This window comes from Platalea leucorodia, assembly GCF_965183815.1.
Source record: "Platalea leucorodia genome assembly, chromosome: Z".
NCBI lineage: Eukaryota > Metazoa > Chordata > Aves > Pelecaniformes > Threskiornithidae > Platalea > Platalea leucorodia.
The window spans coordinates 44,756,672-44,778,065 of NC_138858.1; the positions used below are offsets into that span (position 1 = coordinate 44,756,672).

General features: G+C 40.5%; 1 protein-coding gene across 1 annotated transcript in view; it reads right to left on the minus strand.

The window, feature by feature from the left end:
• Positions 1-498: 498 nt before the first annotated feature.
• SLC28A3 (solute carrier family 28 member 3) overlaps positions 499-21,394 on the minus strand; it is a gene marked incomplete at both ends in the record, with an annotated part of 43,466 nt that continues 22,570 nt past the window's right edge. The window contains 11 exons of the mRNA XM_082335452.1: positions 499-613; positions 2,489-2,612; positions 4,318-4,416; positions 5,274-5,355; positions 8,069-8,266; positions 9,927-10,095; positions 10,888-11,018; positions 12,185-12,310; positions 13,371-13,451; positions 14,510-14,590; positions 20,808-20,885. Coding sequence (XP_082191578.1) covers positions 499-613; positions 2,489-2,612; positions 4,318-4,416; positions 5,274-5,355; positions 8,069-8,266; positions 9,927-10,095; positions 10,888-11,018; positions 12,185-12,310; positions 13,371-13,451; positions 14,510-14,590; positions 20,808-20,885 — 1,284 coding nt within the window. The remainder of the gene's footprint in view (positions 614-2,488; positions 2,613-4,317; positions 4,417-5,273; positions 5,356-8,068; positions 8,267-9,926; positions 10,096-10,887; positions 11,019-12,184; positions 12,311-13,370; positions 13,452-14,509; positions 14,591-20,807; positions 20,886-21,394) is intronic.

The following is a 21,394-nucleotide window of genomic DNA, read 5'->3' on the forward strand; positions in this document are numbered from 1 at the left end:
CATAGTTACCAGAAGAAATGTGCAGAGATTTCTGAGAATAGAGTCATTTATCTTCGTGCAGTAAAAACACTACTTTGGCATCAAAAAGAGCAGAAATACTATTAGGAATGGATGGCAATTCTAAATATTATTTCTAGTCCACAGCTTTCTGTAAGTGGTAGTCAAATCCTCTGCATGTGATTTTCTTCTTGCCTACAGCAGTTTCATTCTACGGAATCATCAGTTTCAGGGTAGAAATGAAATCGGGAGAATTAGGCTCAGAAATGTTCTCATTCTCTTCTGATCTGTTACAGGAGAAGAGATCTGCAGCAAGAGGTGTCTTGCATTTATCCCAGTTTAATTTATGAGTAATTCCAAGCAAGTCAGAGGAATTGGCTGGTAAGAGATGGAAAACAGAAGTTGGGGCAGGGGTTTCACACTTGTTGTGGAAAAGGAAATTTTTTATTACATTTCTACCAAGGAACACAGCTGTTATTTGTGATCTATTCCCCCCCAAAATTAAGGCTTAATCCAAGTGCAATGAAAAGCAGGTTGATCCAGTATTTGGCAACACCCTTTCCAGGAACTCAGGCTGTAGTTTCCTCCAGGGAAGATCTCCTGTGAATGATTTACACTGGGGAAGGAGATAAAAGCAGAAATCAGATATGCTCCTTTTCTCTCTGTACGTATATATAGTATATGTCTATATGCATACACATATGTACATACACAAATACACACACTGTCTCCAAAGCAACTCTAAATGTGTTAAAATTTTGATGAGAAATGAAAGAGAGAGAAGACTTTCCAAACACCAGTTGTGTCACGACCAGATGTTCTCCCTTTTTATCGAGGTGATGCCAGGTTTTCTGTATAAAGTCCTCATGCCTTGGGTGTATCTTCCTAGATAACTGAAACTATTGAGGGTTTCACTTCACTATTCAAGGTTTTTGCATCTTCGAAGCATTTGCTCAACATTGATTCTAGTGAAAGCAGAGCAAGCTCTTGTCTTTGTAGCAACCTGGTCGAGTTAAAATTAGTGTGATGAGGAAAAGTCAGAGTGATGAAGAAATATGAATGAAGGAATGTACCCAATATCACAGATGATTTTTACTGTGAAAAAAAGTTTTTGACACTGGTTCAATAAACTCATTTGGAACATTAGGTTGCCAGAACAGAAGTTCCTTGCAGTGACATGCAAGCACTGATGTTCAGGCAGGAGTTGGTGATCTTGATACCAACATGAATAATTTTTTTAAATTACATTTTTGTGAATAGTTGAAATCTAAAAATGTTACCATAAAAATAAGGCCACCTTATATATTGTATATGCCCGTATTCAAAGCTACATTTTATGCCAAGGCGTGAAAGGAAAAAATATATGTTTCAAAAGAATAATACAAAAAAAAAATCACCTCAAGTTAGAGTTGGAATTTTGATTCCTAACATGAGGAGTTAAACATCATAACAAATTTCAAGTTGCCACAAGTTTTGATACTAAAAAGATGTAACAAGAAATCTCTCTACTGCACACAAAACCCCCCTGTTTTAGTTAAGCGAGAGGGTGTGAAGGAAGATCCAGTGAAATCAAACAGTTCTGAAAAATTTCCCTATTTGAGGATTTTGTCAAGAGAGTTCTTGCAGGTTAGGTTACAGCAACATCACTGTTACATTTACATTGTATGTTTTTGTTGTAGACAAGTGCTCAATCTTAGAGCATTGTCTTTGCTAAAAGAAATGTGAAAAGAAGGATTAAGTTCTTCTATTTTCAACAGCATGGAAAAAAAGATGAATTAGAGTATTTATTTCTAAAGCAATTAGTTGTGAAAATGGAAAAAAAAAGAAGCAGCACATTGGGACAAATTTTAAAGGTTCTTGCTATAATCTAAATACATAGACCTTTGGTTCTTTGTGAGATAGTGTTAAGTATGTCTAAATATATTCCTTATTTAATATCATTATTTCTTTCTTCTCTATCTTGGATAGAGAATTATCAAATACAATTTAACTCAGAATATTTTTCTACTTCAAATGTGTGTAAGGTTTTCTACGTAAACAGGCATGATTACTATTATCTTCAGCCAGATTCATAGACAGCAGAAGGAAAAGCTCCTGGCTTTTTTCAGCTAGAGTTACCCGCAGATACTATGTTAATATTATGTTAGTTGAAATATTTTATTTATTTTTTGTTAATATTTTAGATGAGCCTGAGCTAGACCACTGAATCTTTACATGAGAATCCATCTTTAGCCTTTCAGGAAGCTCAGGTTTGGACAAAGATGTTTTGAGTTCTCTGTTGGTTCTGTTTGTATTTGGCATGTAACAGACAAATACCCGAGAAAAGGAAAACAATTCACAGCATTAAAATACTAATTTCTTTAAAAGATGCAAGTTCATGGAAAGCAGGTGCCTAAGAAAAAAAGCCAAATGCAAAAAATAAAATTAGGCCTTTAGAGAATATATGAGCTCCCTAAGTTAGCTGACAGAAGGATAAAGAGTTCCTCAATACCTGGTGAAGAGTTGCTGGCAGCATTCAACGAGCTTTGTGCTGTTAGCAGGGAAATCTGTGGAGTTGAAGGCATTTCCTAATAACATGCGGCAAGGAACTTCCAGATGAGGGACAGTCAGCATTCCTGTGAAGTAAGTAACAATTTTCTTAATGAGTAATGAAGCAGAAGATAAGATCTGGGCATGGTCAGATGAAATGTTCTGGCTGATACGAAATCACCCTCTGAGATGGTTCTGTAAAGGTGCAAGATTAAAATCCTTGAACTGTGCAATTTTTAAAAAAATCCGAATAATTTTACATAACTGGATTAAAGAGTGACCACAAACATTTTTTTTTAATATGTAGAAATTAATCTATGGTAACCAGTTGCACTTAGAACAGTTCGGTTTTCTGCCCCTTTTAATGCTACTAAAAAGGTATGCTAATTGCTTTTTCACTGCTGGGCCAGTGTGCTTTCATTAACTAAAATGGAACTATGCTGCACTTACAGCAGTGCAAGTAAATACAGGACATTTTCTTTTGTTTTAAATGGAGATAGTTATGATTTATTTATCTTTGCTTTGCTAGATGTTGTCCAAAAGTTCCTATAAATGGTAATGTCAGCATTCATTGCAGGAATGGAGACACAAAAACATGAAAGTGACAGCTCCTTGTTGTACGTAGTGTTGTGGAACCCGGACACTTTTTTAATATGTTCTTAACTGGGGTAGTAGAAATTGCTTGGCTCTTTTACCTTCTTCCGGGCATAAAGAAAGCATTTGTCATAGCAGGAGTGGGTGCAATGTAATTTTCTTTCCAAAGGAGATTTTATTGTTTTGGAAAGATTTCCTAGTGGCTGTTCACAATTTTATTCTTAAGGCCAGGATTGTGAAATGATACATTTTAGTAAGACTTCCTGATCCCTCAGTTATACAGAGTAGTGCCATGTATTAAAATATTATGGAGGGCTGTAAGACTAATGACATTTCAAGCATACTCGTTCTATAACCTTCAGAAAATAGTGTGGGCCTATCCTTGAAATGTGTATGTTTCTGTTGCTGCAGTGAACACAAAGGGATAGGGAAGCTGAGGCAGAAACAGACATGATGTTTTCAGCTACATAAAGCACCAAGATCTTTCTTCACCAGAGGAATATGAGCGCTTTAACATTTGTCATGCAATTCTGCATATCACATGCTCAGAAAAGACTGCTGGGAAAGGGATTGTTAAATACTGGGAATAAATTTTACCTGCTGCATCATATCTGGTCAATTAATTAATCTTTTGAATCACTAATATTATGTTCTTTTTAATTCCCTCCCTAAAATAGCTGTTGCATTATAACTCTTTACTCAGCTTGAAGGCGAGACTTTGAAAATAAGGATCTGCAGTTGAGTCCCCCCTTAGGACAGTTTCATTAAGTTAAATGTTCTGTGGGAATACTATCAGCCCAAAATATCAATTTAACATTAAGGCAAAAAGTTATTCCGCTTCCCTCTTGCTCCTTCTCTCTTACACTCTCCTTTCCTGCTTCATAATTACTTCTGTATTTCTGTAGCCAGAGGTGTGGAGGAGTGATTGTAACTCATCTATAACTTGCTTTGTTCATGAGTCATGTGTTACACACAGACTAACAAAAAAAAAGAGATAAGACAAAACAGAAGAAATAAAATAAATCTTTTCATATTCCAGTTTTCAGGAACGTTTCATCGCATATTGACTTTTAATCCTGCCAAACCCTAAAGTACTAGTGTTTGAGTGACAGGAGTTGCCCAGCTGTGTCTATCGTACTGAGGCACTGCCACCCTCTGGTCACTGACTGTAGGAGACACCAAACTTGTGTACGGTACCTGCAACACAGGCTGTCATGAAACAGGCGACAGTTCCTGCAATCATTGCTCTGAAAGCACCACCAGCTATTTCCTTTTTTTTTGAGGGAGCAATGCTTGCTAGGATGGAAATTAAAGTATGCGTTAAACATAAATACATATAGATATAAAGAAGATGAACCTGCCAGCCTCTCCCACCACAAGAGGAAATTCCCACCCTGCAGCCTGAACCAGGAGAAACAAGGAGGGAAAATGAGACATTTTTAGTGGGCCATTTGAAGGCCTAGTGCCAATGTCAGCTTTCTGTTAAGAAGGTGGCTTGCATATAAAATGGTGACTTCTGTGTGCTTTAGCAATTTGCACGTCTGTGCTGGCCGATGGCAGCTTTCAGATGCAAACCCCAGGCACGGCACTGGGGCCTGGCCCCACAGTTGGGTCCTGCTCTTCGATGCTGCCCCACTGCTGGCACCACACAGCCCACCTGAGCGCCAGCGTAAAGGCGGCCACCAGCAATTCTGGCTGCCCGGTGAAGAACCCAGGTGGTTTTTCAATTTTTCTTTTTCCCTCAAGATCTGAAAAGCCTTTTTTTTTTTTTATTTTCCCTATAAGCCTGCTACACATATGTGACATTTTTACAGGAAACAGCCAACTTTGTCTTTCAAACCAGCAGGCTACAGAGATGGCTTGCTCCTCCTGAAGCCCAAGGGCAGTAGCTCAGGCTCGCAGCGTGAGGGCTGGACAGGGAGGCCTATTGGCAGGGCTTGGTCCCCTCCCCTTGTCCTCAGCCCCGCTCCCAGTACCTCCACGCAAAAGCCTGTGCCCCTCTGGGAGCCCTTCCATGCCCAGTTGGGTGCTGGGTCTTGGCAGAGCAGCTGCTCAGCCCCTAACACTCTTGAGCTTCACCCACAGTCTGTTCCTTTGGGTGTTGTCTTTGGGATTTGCTTGCCAAATAAATTGTCCATGAGAGGTGTTCTTACTCAGGCCTCCGACTACCAGTCCCAGAGAGCCGAAGTTGGCAAACCCACAAAGAGCGTAAGTGGCAATGACTTCAGAGCGGACCTGGAAAACAAACACACACCTTGTTGAGTAGTTTGAGACAGCTCGTGCTGATTTAGTTGTCTGAAAACATGGCATTGTGGCTCAGGGCTCCGAGTACTGAAATCACTGTTTTGCTTGGTTGCTGCCCCACTGTGCGGCTTTCAGCAACGTAGGCTCATTCTGTTGCTGAAAGGTGCAGGCTTTCAGACCCACTGCCTTTGTGAGGACTCATAAACCATGTGATGGTTTTATTTTTCAAGTATATTGCTGTGCTTTGTTGAACTGAGTACTAGTAATTAAAGACAAAAAATAATTCTTATCTTACTAGTCGCAATTTAGCTGCTGTTTTTTGAAGGTATGAGTCGGAGAGCTTTGACTCAGCTTGTGGTTCATAGCTGGACTGCCTCTATAACACTGTTGAAACCTCAAGTTTTGGTATGTATCCCTTACTTCTTTGTCCCTGAACAAGCTGAAGGCTCCATGTGCAAAGCTGCTCTGTGTGCGCTCTACCCTGTGCACAGAGGAAGAAAAGGGAAATGGGTCTCCTAGAGAGTGGGTGCTTTGATGTGGTAACAGGCAGAGGGACATTATGATTTTGGAATCCCCATTCGCGGCTTATTTTCTTCCTGACTTCAGCCTCCTTCCTCCCCTTGGGCAACACCAGCTCAGTCTGGACCTCAGAGCAGAGACAAGGTTGGGTTGGCCTTTACCTCCATGGAGAGGCCCTTCACAGGACACAAAATTACTTTTGGTGAAATGAGGCTACAAACCTTACAAACCTTGAGACAAATCTAGTTCAAACATTTTGGGAAAGGAGGCAACATATCTCAGCAAATGGATTTTTTCCCCGTGGCAGCTCTGAACTCCTGTTTACTGTGTTTTAGGCCCAAGCTGAGGATGCCTAAATGAGTGTTCTAGTAGGTTTCCTGTTTATTAGAAGTTTCTCTGTTTCCATTCCTGTTTTATGAAAACCAATTTGTAGATATTTTCAATCACTCTGCACATATGCAGGAAAATGCTTTTCAAGTACCCACTCTACCTGCTTTTCCTAGAAAAGGCTTTGTGTACTGTGATTTCCCTATTTTCATTTGCACTTTCCTAGCTCTGAAAACAGGAAGCCTTGTTATTACTGACACAGGTGACGGAGTTCAGAAGACTGCTTGTTTTCTCGCTCTGACTGAATATCTGTGCCTGGATGTATTAGACAGTTCTGAAGCTGAAGAGCAGTTAAAAGTGGAAGTCAAGTGCACTCTCACCTGAACTGTTGTGCCATAATTAAAATGATTACTGGGCAATTTTTACTTGTGTTATGAACTAAAATTATTTTTATATCTCAGAGTTTTTTACCATGGAAGCTTATACAGCTCTATGTAGGTATTAGAAGTGAACATGGAAGTTCTATATGACATCTTACTGAAAAAAAAAAAGAAAAAAAGGTGACATACAGTCGATGGGATCTGCATTTTAATGCTGACTTCCAGATTAAAAAAAAAAAATCACTCATTCAGAAGTTCAGAGCCATGTTCCCCTTGTAGAACGTAGCATGAGTATAGCAGGGCAGATCAAAGGTTCATCTAGCCCAGGATCCTATTTCCAGGAATTGCAGAAATACTGGTAATGGATGCTCAGGCAAGTGTGTGAGTATTTGATCAGACTGCCTGGCTTTCTACCTCCACTTGTGAAATATGTTCTGGTAATAAGGAATGCAAGTGGCCAGGAACATGTTTTTGATTTTGAATATAAGGCAGGTATCCACAGCATCTGACCGGATTAAGTGAAGATTTAAAGCTGTACAAAAGTATGCTTCCTAATTAAGGGTCCTGTACAGAGAAAATTTGTCTTGATTTGAGGAAGAAAGGCCAGTCCAGGCGTAAAGACAGATATCATGGTTTTTGTTGCCTGTGCTTAGAATTTCTGAGGACAAATTCAGCACGGTCTGTGCATTTGGATGCCAGATGGGGGAGCTGTCATGTCTGCAAAGGTCAGCCTTGATCACTTCATATTCTTTGCCCCTGTGCACACACCCAGCATGCCGTTTGTATTGCCATCCTCTAGGTTTCTTCCTCAGTGAATTGTAGTAGGAATTATGTGTCCTGTTGGGTGAATCTTGTTGGACATGTGAATGAGAGGTGGGCCCAGGCTTTGGCTGGAAACCTCATGCAGACTAACTTTTATTGGCAATTGAAACAAACTGGTTGGACTCAGTGTGGCAAGGGAGATGTACACCATGTAATCCATGTCTTGTATTACTGCCCTCTGCACAGGGGACAATAACCTCCAGCAGAGGTGTGCCAGTAACAAATGCCATCAGCTTGCTGGATGCCTCTCTTGAAGCTTAACGCTTGGCTAAACCTCTGCAGGCAGGAGGATCCTCCAGTTCTTGCCCAGGATTTTCCTGGGAGAGTATCTCATAGGGAAGTGCTAGCTAAGAATGAGGTAAGAAGAAACTCACCTTGAAGACAGCCTTGGTCTTATGAGCAGTGTCCTGTGGGACACTGCATGTTCCCCAAAACCATGCCTTTCTTTTGCTATGTTTGTTTGAGATAGCTAGTGTGATGACAGTTATGGCAGCCTCACAAAGTGATGCTGCATTTTCATAATTGAACTCTGCCACTGAAAAACACACTTTAGAATCATATGCCACCATTATCCCTTTGTACCGATATTAAAAAAATGAGTTTCAGCAGAAAAGTATTAGATCAAATAAATCTGTAGAATAGGAAATGTTACTTACAGTCATATACTGTTTCACACCATTAATGTACATGCTCCCGCCCTTTTCTCGGTTGTGGATCAGTTTTGAGAGGCGCTCATAAGCCACAAATTCATTGAAAAAAGTTTTGTAACCTAGTAGTCCACCAACAATAAAACTGTCTTCCCAGTCTACTCCCATCATGAATGAGAATGGCATGAAGACATAAGCACAAATGTTCTGCAAAATATATAAGACAAAGCAGGTCAAAAGATATGTTTGGTCAAAGAACAATGGCATGCAATAAGTTCTCTAAAATTAAAATAAAGATCGTTTTATTTCAGCAGAGGAAAATTGGCCTTGAATTCTTACTGCCAACATGTCTGGGAGACTAAGGGTTTTTAACAGTATGGTACGCTTGAGTAATTTTTGAAAGACTAACACAAAATCTAGATATAACGAAGTAATAGGTATGTCCCTAATTTTACACCTAAAGTAAAACAAAAGTTTCTGTGCCTTTTTTCCCCAACAGTGGCTTCAGGTTGGGCATAGTGTTTGAAGGAAAGAAGGAGGGTTCAGTTAAAACAGCTGATAAGAGAATTGAGAAGTCTGGTTCTTCCACTGATTAAATCAAGTGCGTTAATGAACATGTTTAATTACCAGGTTATTGGGCTCCAACTGATGTAAACAATAGACTTGTCTCTGCATAAAAGCTGTGCATCTGACATAATTAAAGCTGTGCCTTTTTTCCCTAACATTAAAAGTTTTATGCAAATTTAAAAAAAAAAATCCCATATCAAAGTATAGCTTATTTTTATATAAGAGAGAAAATAGCTCCAGCTGTGAAAGGGTTTGGTTGGATTGTCTTTAGTGGATGTAACTGAGGTGTTTAAACAGTTACTATTCCTGGTTGGTTTCTCTGTCCGCAAAAGGCTAAAGGTTAGTGTCTCTCAAAAGGGATGCATGGTTGAATGCAATGTGTCTGTGGGTCTCAGCTCCTTGTGGGTTATCTGTCTGCCCAAATCTTACTCCATCCAGCAGTTCTTAAAATAACAGCCCTTGCATAAGTATGGCTGAAGTAGGCATACTTCTGCCTTTCCTCTGTTGTGTGTCTGTGCAGTGCAATAATCTGTGGAAGCTGTGCAGCGTAACATCTTAATATTGCTGAAGCCACAACTCCTATGAATGTCTGTTCACTTCTGCAGCACCCTTATCGCAAGGTTATATCCATGTTTGACACGGTGCTTTTATTAGGAGCTTGCAAAACAAAAAGCCCCAAACCATTGAACCAAGATTGTTGCATTGGGTCAAAAATGATGTATTGACCTAGGTTAAAAAAGAAGTCCTGTTTAAAACCTGTTTGTTCAGCTGAGTGATTTGGGTGCAGTTTTACAATTTAATTGTGTTGAGAACTAAGTGGTATTGAGTAAGCATGGGTTCAGATGAGTCCAGCCTTGCCCCAGTGTCCTTATGTAAGTGAAGCCAGTGAGCATTAAATTAAGGACTCGATGGGGCTCTCTGAAACTAAGGCCACTTTAATAACGTTTGCACTGAAGAGATGTTAATGGCTTGGCAAGTGTGTAACCGACAGATCTGCTGCACTGCCAAGTCAGAGGGGGCAGGTATTAGCATAGGGTCCTCTGTAAACGTACTCTGCTTGTTAGCAAGAGCACCAGAGAAGGAAACTATACATGGGCTAATGGATACAGAAATATTTACATGGCAACAATTTTCCTTTGACTGTAAAGACATTTTTCAAGAATATGCACATAAAAATATATGGGTTTAGATCATATTAAAAAAAACCCAAAAAACCCACAACAAAACCACACAGGCACTTAATTTGAGAAAGATAAATTATGCATGTATATAAGCTGCATGAAGGACCTGAAGACCATACCTCAAAGTTCAGCTGTGGATAGTCAAACAGACTGCCCACCCAAGAGAGGGCTGAGTCAAGGAAAGCCAGCAGGGCAAGGAAGGAGATCAGATTCACAGCAATGTTCGCCACCAGCAGGATTGAGGTAGAGGCACCTTGACTGGCTGCTTCCAGCAGGTTCTTTGATTCACTTTATCAATGAAAAGAAAACCAGAGTGTGAACATTTTTTAAATCAAGATAAAACCATAGAATGAAAAGTTACATGGACTCAATTAGAAATCTACAAGTGAAGCTGTGTGTTCATTCAGAGGGAAAATAATGATGAGGTGGAGTAGGTTTTTGCTCTTGATCCTCATGGGAGCCACTGGGAGGATATGCTTTTGGTGCCCTGAGGACGAATTCTGGCAGATTTGGGGTTGGGCAAGCTCTGAATCTGGTCTCAGTACTGTGACTGCCTGTGGCACCACCGGGATGGGGGAGTGAGCACTGCTCTTCTTGCAGGCATGCCCAGACTGTTCAGGAACAGCTCCTTACAAGGCTTTTTACTTTACCTGTCATTCTCAAGGCAAGTGAGTCTCCCAGCAGATGGGCAACAAGTTCGCTGCTGTCATTGTTGAAATGATTGCTCCACCTTTGCTTTTGTATGTTTGCATTTACAGATTTGTTACAAAGCAAAGACAGCAACAGAGCAAATGGGAAAACCTCTTGGTGGCTCACCTCAGGTAGACATTTCCCTCTTTCTTTGCAGGGTTTATTGTCTGGCCCAGGTTCTTGGCATCTCTGTGCCTGTCCCATACATCATAATGGGACATGCTGCACCCGAATTCACAAACTACTCATTTGGGGTATATTGGTGTGTAATTAATTTATTGCTTGCACATCTACCATGTACTAACTCTAAAGCTTATGTATGAGGAGATATTTTTCCAAATCTCATTTTTGCATGAATATTACTATTAACGAGAGCCTAGATCAGCTTACCCTTTTGCCATTTGTAGGCCACTCCTCAGAGTTACTGTAGGCTTTTCTGTTTCAGGCCAGAATAGTTTGGAGGTGGCTAATGATGCTGGTGCTGACATGACAGAAGCAGTCAGTAGGTGGGAGGCGGAAACCTAGAATTCCAGGTGACAGAAAATACGCTGTGATAACCACACGCACATGCACAAACATGGAGGAAAGTAATTAAAATTGTTAGATGCTTGGATTATTTTTCTACAGGGTGTCATTAAAAAGTTCACATTGCTCATAAGGAAAATAAGAGAATGAGCAATACAGGAAAAAGCCAATGGGAGACAGGAAAAGTCTAAGTAGTGAAAAGTATGGAGTAATCTTCCTAAGAGGTAAACTGCTTCACTCCTCCCTAGTGACAAGGCAGAAGGCAAAAGAAACAAAAAACCCTAGGTCCATTGAGTGCAGCTGGGTGTAACAATAGCAGAGCAGGTGAGTGAGAGCCCGCTTTCCTTAACAACCCCTGTATACCTTGCAGTGGCAGAAAATTGGTTTTGTCCCTTGACTTTGTGTTTAAAAAAAAAATTTACATGGCCTAACATAAATCCTTCTATTCCCCTTTCACCCCTTCTTCCACAAATTTCTACACAAAACAGCTTCTTTGCCAGCTTCTGCATTATTTCCATCTCTCCTTTTCTTCTCTTACTCGCTTGGTCTTTTTGGCCAATCATCCCTTCTTGCCTCTGCCTCTCCACTGTATTTTATTCAGATACAGAACTAATATATTTATCAACCATCCTCCAATGACTCTGATCATAACTCACATCTTCAGCCCTGTTTTTCTGGCTTTGTGCTGCCAGCCCCTTAGCAGATGAGACATTTATTACCCATGTTTGTACAGCATCACTAGAACCTCAGTCACAAGTCAACTCTTTAGGCTGCTATGGCTAGCAACAGTTCCTGAAGGACTTTATCTGTATCACTGCCACAGAAGTGGGAGGGTTGATCAGTTAGTATATTCCATATGTCAGTTTATCTGGACTGTAGGAAAGCATACAAATCAGTCTTTTCCTTGCAACTATGGCAGGAAGTCTCTCTGTATTACTTAGGTAGATGTTTGTGCTACTTAACAATATCTTCAAGATCAGATATTGGTATCCTTTTTACTGTTGGAAGACAGAAGATTTTGGTGGTTAATTCCACAGGGGAAAAAAAAAAAAAAAAAGATGGGAATGAGTCAGGCATACTTCCAAAGCATTTTAGCTGGGCTTTTATACTTACATGATTTCAGATAAACAGTATATTTTCCAGTTCTCTTTCCCTGTCTTACCCCAAAAGAAATATATGCTCCTAAGACACTTCCAGCAATAGTTGAGAATCCAGCTGTCATGACTGCATGGAGTTCAGATCTGGTGATGTGTGGTAAGTAGGGCCGTACCAGGAGAGGAGACTCTGTCTGCAAGTGAAAAACAACCACCAAATTAAGAACTTCCTAATAAATCCTCACAGGTTTCTTTTATTAACAAGGAAGAAAAATGAGTGGCTGCATCACACTTTCTTAGGTGTCTTTGACTAGTTAATCTTAGTGCTAATGAGTGCTCTGAATATTAATAGGTTGGGGTTTTTCTACCCCAAGAAGGAATATTGTACCAACATCCCTCTTGTCTGAAGATACTTCTTGCTGGTTTACCATGTCCCCCAAGGCCCAATGAAATTGCCAAGAAATCCTAATCCAATTCTGAGTGAGTCAGGAACAGCCACAGGTCTGAGCTGCAGGTTAGCCTGTGTGTCCAGTGAAACACGCATACCAGCCGCTATGGGAAGCTTAAAGCTCTCAGCTGCTCTGGCATGTGTGCGAGCACATCCTGGAGGCAGTGTCATGCAGAGGTACTGGTTTAAATCTTGAAGCAGTGTGATACAATGACGCACCACTGCTAAATGACTGATATGCTAATGTTGCTTTTGGGCTTGGATACTACTTGGTGATCTTTCTACATTGCTTTGAAGCCTGGGACAGACACTGTTGTAGTGTGAGTTTAATGAATTTCCCATTTAAAGTGGACTGTTAGACTCTGTCCCATGCTTTTTTTGGCTAAGGCCTTGCACAGCCAGCCCTGGATCTTAGTTTTCTGCATTGTCTCTCTCTCCTGGACATTGCCTGCCTCATGTGCCCTCTTTTCAGCCCATATGCCTTTTCAATTTAAAAAAAACCTGAAATTGTTATTTCTTCATAGCCTTGGAGTAGTCTGGTAGTCATTTTAAGGGAGATCTATCACCTACATTCATGCTTGACTTTCCATTAGGAAAACAAATGGTTCCCAAACCTACCCCATTGTGCATCACTGCTGACATATGAACATACTGTAATTCTGGAAATCAGCCACCAGTCCTGCTGTACTGGAGTACTAGCTTCATATGAAATGATGATTTTTTTATACACAGATACTCGCTGATCAGCAATATTTCACAATATTCAGTAATCCTGTGCTAGCATTTTTTTCTATGCTCAAACTCACCTGTCCCACAAATATGTTACCTGCAGCTACCAGAGACTCAACAGGAGTTGTCCCCATGAAAACTTGCATTATCCAACCAACCTAAAATGATTAAAAAAGAAAAAAAAAAAAACCAAAACACATTGGTCTGCCTATTCCATGCATTTCTTGAATTAATCATGCCAATATAAGAGTTCTGAGACAGCTTACAATATTTCCAGAGTTAATGACTTCAACTTCAAGATATGGCACATTCATTTAATAGTAACATGTTGAAATAAGCCAGAGGAGGAATAATTGAACAGAATTGAGAGTACCCCAGGCTCCTCCTGGGCACTAAATTGTTGAACTAAAGTAATCAAAGCAGATATTTTGATGTGTCCTTATTACTTATGTACCTGTCCAAAGGGACTTGGATCATACGAAGGGAAAAAAATGTGACATTTAGATTAAGGCTAAAAATGCCTCATAGACATTTTAGCACACTGTTTCAGCTAGGTGGGGTTTGTGGTGCTTATATAGCAATCCTGCGAATGAGAAGGACAAAGGACTTTTTAAGGGTATCTTCAAATAAGGTTTAACTACCACCAGGGAGGAAGATCTTTTCCCTTATATCATTGGGCAGGCTGGGCAGGACATGGACTTTCTGTGGACCTGCTCTTAGCTTAGTGGACACTGGCACTGGACCTAGGACCAGACAGAAATGAACACTGAGCATGACGTGAGGAACGAGCCTCCGATCTTATTCTGGGGATCTGTGATTAGAAGGCATATGCAATTGCTACTGCAATGCTTAGCGGAAAGCCACTGCCTGTGATGTAGCCTCCATACTGCACTTTGGGGGCTGAGAGAGGGGCAGGCAGAAAGGAAGATTTAAGCAAGTATAGCATCTGAGGAACACTAAAGCTAGCCAGGCAAATCTAACAATTACTGTGACATTAGCAATAAAACCAGATTGAGGGGAGGAAAGTGTGCTATGTGATGCCAATTAGGATTTTGCAGTGGTAATATTTGGAACTATTTCTAGGTTAAAAATAAACAGCTACTTTTCATATGTCTACCCCTGAGCAGCTCGGTCAGGGCCCATGCTACAGTTCACTGATGTGTTCAAAAAGTGTCCAGTACTAGGCAAATGAGTACCTACTGGCAAAAATACATACCTTTGCAACGAGCCACTGCATGAATCCAACATGGTAAAGCATAGACATTACTGTGCTGAAGAAAACCACAATTGGCAGGACCTGATTTAGAGACATAAAATCATGAACACTTCTACAGCGGTTTTCCTTTCCTTGATTCTGTAGGCCATTTAATTTTTGAAAAAGAGGCTCATGGTTTTGGAGATACACTTAAAGGTATTGAAAACACATCATTAAATTTACACTTATGTTGTAAAATTTTTAACTTTCTAGAGTCATTGTTTATGTTTGTGCTGGAATTAAGTATTTTTCATGTAGCTACACTGTTTTCTAACAGGACTGCAATAGTTTTGAAACTGCCTGGTTTAACATGGTATGCATTAGTTTATAGCCATGTTTAAGTCAGCTCAAACATTTACTTGGTAATGGCATCTACAAAAACTTAGGTATGTACATCTGTAGACTTCGAAAACCATGAACAGAAATATATACAATGGGACTGTGGTGTAGAATTCAGAGCTCACCTTCTCTGTGTCTGTGTTTAAAAAACACAGTTTAGACTGCTATATAAGCAGAAGTTGAAGAGATTTTGATTGGGATTGTAGCCGATTTGATTTCACAGAACCAAGGGCAGCTTCATTAGAAAGCCCATACTGTGTAGCTGCCTTATACATACACTATAGAAAAGTCCTCTTTTATTCTGCCCTATTTATAGCATTGATTATAATGCCAATGTGGAGTATTCAAGAACTCTGTAACTGTATGCAGAGACAGAATCTGCTTAAAAACAAATTCACAGGTGTATACTTATTAAATACAAGGAGTGAATATAAGTCTGTTTTATTGGAGACCTAGTGAAAAATGTTTTCCTTAAAGGTATAATTTAAAAGAACTGCATGAATCCTTAACCCACTGTCTGATGGGTTATTAAATGTGTTGTTTTTTCATCCTGAATAAAACTAATATCACTTGATTCTCAAGTATGTTAAATACACAGGATCTCAGCTTTTCTATGCTAGTATACAACAGGAAGAAAAATCCCCCCCAAAAGGTCCAAAATTAGGCAGACAGATTAGTTGCAGTTAAAACAGTACCACTAACACTAGGAAGCTTTTATGTGTGTTCAACTGAGGGCATAATGCATTATAAATAAAAGCAAAGAACAGAATGAAAAAGAACAAACCACTTTTTGTTAGTTCAGACCTTTTCAGTAAATAGAAGCTGTGCCTTTCTAGAGGAGAGTTAGTACTATCAGCAATTTTGATGAAGGTTTGGAAACTCAATTTAGATGATCAGAACCTTTCACTGAAAGGAGAGAGTGCAATTCACGGATATCGTTGTGCTCTTCAACAAGTTAATATGAGGCTGCTTTCTCTAGTTTGATTCTCTGATGCTTTTAGCAGTCCTCTAGGAGTGGTTTGCCATGCAGTGGTAGCAGAAAGTTTAGTTCAGTAAAAGTAACACCTTTGTCCCCTGCCTTTTCTCTCCTGCCGTTTCCCCTCCCTGTTCCTAAGCGTATGCTAGCCAAAGAGGCAGCTGGCTACCCACCGGCTCCATACCCTGGCACAAGTAGGGACCGCCGCGATGCATGTAGGGAAAAAGGTCTGGAGAGGCGTGGGCAGACAGGCAAAGGTCAACTGTCTGTACTGGATGGTAAAAACCATAAGGGAGTGTCCTCCTGTCTTTCACTCCAAATGGATGAAAAGAGCTCTCAGGTTTGAGAGGTGTGGTTTGGTTTTAGCTGAAGGAGTAAGAAGACAATGTTCTGCCTATGCTGTGTGACAGCTGGCACTCTTCGGCTTGTTTCTTGTGCACATTCCTGTGAAAATACCTTAGATAACTTTAAAACATGCTTTTCCATTTTTGCGGTTGCAGGCATTTTTGGATGAAGCATTCATCTTTACAAAACAGGGAATTTGTTTTCCAGTTGTGATCATTTGTGCCATGACTGCATAAAGAAGTTGGGGCCTATTTTATAACTAAACCCTCCTGCCTAAATCCCCAGTGACTTAATGTGGTACCTACTATGTTATGTCTTCATCAGAAAAGCATAGCAACCATTTAATAAGTAAGTAATTGTAATGATTTGTCATGTCCAGGCTAGCTTTTATCTAAGGCATAACAAAATCATGTGGGAAACACTGGCAAATTATTACTCTAATATAAGCAGAATGTAGATAAGCTACTTGCAACACATTGCATTGCAGCGGGTTTTCAGTTGTGTTGTCCACAAAGATAAACGCAATGAAAAGCACTTAACGTAAAATGACTAGTTCAACTGAAAAATATCAGAACTCCTTTACAGAAAGGCTCCCCGCAGTGTTAATACATTGAAGTGTTAAGTCAGTGGTTTTGAAACTTGTGAGAGAGAACAGCCTCCGGAAAACTCCTTCTGTCTCATGTCTATATGGAGCGGCCACGTCCTCTCCACCAGCCCCAAGATGAGCTTCGCTGTCGCACTGGGACCATGTCAGGTTGCATGTTGCGGGTGGGACAAGGGTGGGAAAACTGATGCAGGAGCATTTTCTCCTGCTCCCTATCCTCTCCTTCCCCCTCTTTGTGGTGCCACAACCAGTGGAGTTGGTGGCACAGGGTCAATAACATCAGAGGGCTCCCTCTGAGGGTCTTAGGGCTTGGGTAGCAGGGCGTGTGTTTCTGGGTAATACCTCAATGGTGAAGAGCTGTGCAGGATCACGGGAGAGGGAGGGGAAAGCTCTGGTGGTGCTCCAAGGTCAGGCATCTGGAAAAGCACGCAGAGGGTGAGGGGAGCTCAGGCTAGGAGCAGGTCTGGGGAGGGTGGAAGGAGCCTAGCCTTGCTGGAGCTGCGGGTACAGGATCTTAGGAGGTGAGGAGGGGAATAGACCTTGCAAACCTTTGTATTTGAGGAGGGGTCTGGAGGGCTAGGGGATCAAAGGGGACAGCATATGTACATGGAGGCAGGACTGTTAGGAAAAAAGGAGGCACAAGGACGATCCAAGGAGTCTGAGAACAGCTTCCCTCTGTAACTGTGAGGCTGTCGCACACCGTCTGTGTGCAGGAGTATCTGCACAGCAGGGGGAGGTCATGGTGGAACTTCAGCCTTAATTGGCAATGTTTCCTTTTTTGCTTAAATGCAAAATGTATTTGGAAATAAAACGTCAAGATTCCCCTTTGTTTTTGTCAAAAAACATGCACTGATTACATGAAATTGGTTTTAAGGAAAGAAAATCTTTTAAAACTCATTTTTGTGTCTAATGGACTCCCAGTTCCATCTTTCTGCTGTACTGCCCTCGTTCTCTGATCACAAGAGTCTGCTTCAGAGATGTGGGTACTCTGAACAGGGGGTGACAAGGAGATTGTCTCCGACTTGCTTCTGCCATTGAAAAGTTCACCAGTTTAATTTGGATATTCACACACCATTACAGTCTGTACGTGGAGACAGTTGTCAACTCCGAGAAAAGCAGGGAGAGAACCGCAAAACGAAATCTGACAGGGAAGTAGACGCTGTAGCAGAAGACTATTCCTCAAAAAGGGCTAGAGTGTTTCCATATGGGAGGACTGGATGGGTCCTGCAGTGTAATTATACCTGCATCGTTAAACTATTAGAATTGTATTTCTCTCTGTGGACAAACTTTTGTGGAAGTTTAGTCTCCAATATGTATAGCTCCTGATACCTACTACATACCTTTAAATAGTCAAGTTTTAACTGATAAGTAAATCTAATGAGCACTCTGAAAAATCCCACAACATTTCAAAAGAGAGTTGGTATCAAAGAGCTCTCTTTAGAATTACCTTTATGTGGCCTACAAATGTTGCAGTTAATGCTTCCCATAATACAACCTCTAAGAAAATAAATTCTTTAATTGGTATTTTTTATAAACTGAGTTATTTCATATTAATTATCAGTTCTGCAATATGCTTTGACCTTGCTAAAGAGCTACTTTCTGGATCATGGTTATTGCCTATGCGACATACAGGGCAGGGAGTTGAAATTGTTGGCTGCTCACAACTCCTCTCCCATTTGTGGCTTGATGTTCACCTTTTTCCTCATGTTCCTTTAAAGGAGAACTTGCTATTGATGTTTAAGGAACATCCTGGTTTCAGACACTCCTAAAGCCTGACCTTCAAAGCAAAGCCTTTCTCAGGGAGCCATCATCCTTGTGGCATAGAAAGGAAGATACTGATATAACAGAGGTCTAATTTCCTGCTTGCTCAAAGTAAACTTTGCCTTTCATAGTCAACAGGATAGATGACTTAGTACTAAGAGTTTTTTTCTGACTAGTTAAGTACTTGGGTGTGCTTGTTTAGTGGGCAAGTGTTTTCTTCAGAACTCTAAAACTCTGCATCTGCATACACAAATAGGCATTTAAAATAACCCAGTTTATGTGTGCAAATGCATGTATTTATGACTAATTAGTGCTTCCAAGACCATGTGCTCAAAGGCTGTAGTGGGATAGAACACCCAGTGGATGCACGCAAGGGATGTGTCTGCTCTGGTAACTGTGTCCATCTAAGTTAGCAGAAAACTGAGGTGGCCCTGTATACCGCTGAGAATGCAGTACGGATACAATTGGGCTCTGACAGTGTTCTGTGAAGACATACGCTGTCCCTTGTCTACTGTCTCTCAAAGAGCCAAGCCGGGACTGAGACGTTTCTCTTTTGGAGGGCACTTTGAAATATATTGGGGCAAGATTTGGACAGCTCAGTGCTACATGCAAACCTCATAAAATATCTGAAAGACACAAAAAAGCACTTTTGACCATCTTAATCTCTAAATAAATGACAAGTGTTTCAAGAGAGAATAGGCTGGCTGTCATTCACTGACACTGGAAGAGACAAATCTCTTTCTACAGGAGGAGCAGATGGAGCATGTTTTGGTGTTGCTGCACACTTGTCTGCCACTCTGTTTACCATATATATTCCTATACCAAGACATATGCAGTTCTGAAAAACAACTCATGGGTTTTGCTTTCTTGTTTTTCAGTGTGAAAATAACCTACTTGTTCCTGTTACCCTCTTCTAGAAATTCCACATCTTTTGCTGGCTTATCCCATAGAATAAGAGTGATGGATGTGGGCATACGCAGAAGCAAACTTGTGACTGTCTGGTCCCTAGTTATGGCTTTAGTCAGCAAAGTATTTTGCATCACCACTGAAGCATTAAAAAATCACCTTGAAAAAATCATATTCATAAGGCATTGTGGGAAAACACAGGAAAAATAGCATTGGGAGTGGGAATTAAACCATTTCACCCCCAAAATATGTAGCTGTGAGTGCAAATTGTCATTTGAGTGCTCAATAAAGTAAAGGTGAGAGTAGACTGGAAAGTGAAACAAAAGGTACAAAAATATTGCAATTAAAATCAAAATATAATTTATATTTCTTGCCGAAATGCTTCATTTTTTTTCTCCTCTAAGATGTTCTGACAGTTCTTAGTAGCAGCATATTTTACAGGTAGCATCTTCTTTCTTAAATAGTGAAAGAGCTAAGTGTGAAGAATATCCAGTTTGGAATATCAGCTCCAGAAAAAAAGAAGATAAAAGGTGTGTAAACCCACGGTCAAGTGTCTGAAATACCAGACAGAAGAATGGTCTCCGAGAAAGTCCTGATACATCTATCATGGTTGATTTTTTTTTTTTTTTTTTTTTTTTGCTTTATATGTTCTTGATTCGAGCCTAAGCAGGTATTATGGTATGGACTATGTGTGGGAGCAAAACCAGACAGGTTGGTGCGGGTTGGAGAGCACAGAGCACATAAGCTGTATTCCAGCAGTTTCCCAACAAGGTCTCCTGAGGAAAAGCTGGGAAATCTCACTGGGATCTTATTAATGTAATAATAATGTAATGTAATTCATCCTGCTTATGCATGGGCAGCTTCTACCTCTTCTACCTGGTATAAGCATACACCTAGGCTTTCCACTTCTACAGGGGCAATGTCTGTGAGGCAGTGGTCTGCACAGCACTTCAGGATAGAACAGCATAGCATGATATAGCACCTTTACTTGTGGAGTGGTGGGGAAGGTAGGCTGGAGGCAATATTTCTTTCAGTGACCAGGTAGGAGCCTTTTAACCTATTCCTTGTAGCAACATATCCCAAAGTTCTGTCTACTTGTAATATATGTTGTTATAATTAGACTAAATAAGTGTAACGTAACTCAGTGTATGGCAGTAAATCAAGGGCTTTATGTGGGGTTCCCAAATTTTCTGTTCGGACTGTGACACAGTAAGGAATAGTTTACCTCTTAGCTGATTTTGCTGGTGGCTGCACTGGTATCACAAGACATACTGTTCCTTTTTCTGTTGTCTATCTGCCACATACAGTATATATAAAACCTGTCTTACCTTAAAAGCGAAGAGATGATCCATATATTTCTCACCGAACACAAACTTAGCACCTGTGTCAGAGTACTCCAGAAAAGTCTAGGGACAGAAAGCAAAGGAAGTTAGCCATAAGTTTTGGGTCCCTGCCAAAAACTAAGCAAATATTGCTAGTTGTCTTGCAGAGATCTGGTGAGGTCCAAGAAGCTTGTGCTCTGCTCTGTATGTGTCCAGGCTTCACTAACTGTGTCTGGCTGAACCGAGGGTCTCTGCTCTCCTCTGCTAAGAATGCAGGCTGCTTCAGAGTATGTAGATAAACAGCAAGGGCATACGGCACGGTTTCCTTCAGTACCCAACACGATAAAGGCCATAAGCTATACTAAAAGAAGAATTTATTTTTTAATCCTGATACTGTGGTGCATTTCTACACTCACAATACGGTTTAAAACTGAGATTTAATGGCTGAAGTAATGAGTTTTGAAAGGAGTAGCCAAAAACTAATCTAAAAAAATCGTCTACTTTTTAATTCTGATACGGTGATGCATTTTTCTACTCCTGATGCCAACATATGCAATTAATGATACAGTTTAAAATGGTGATGTAATAGCTAA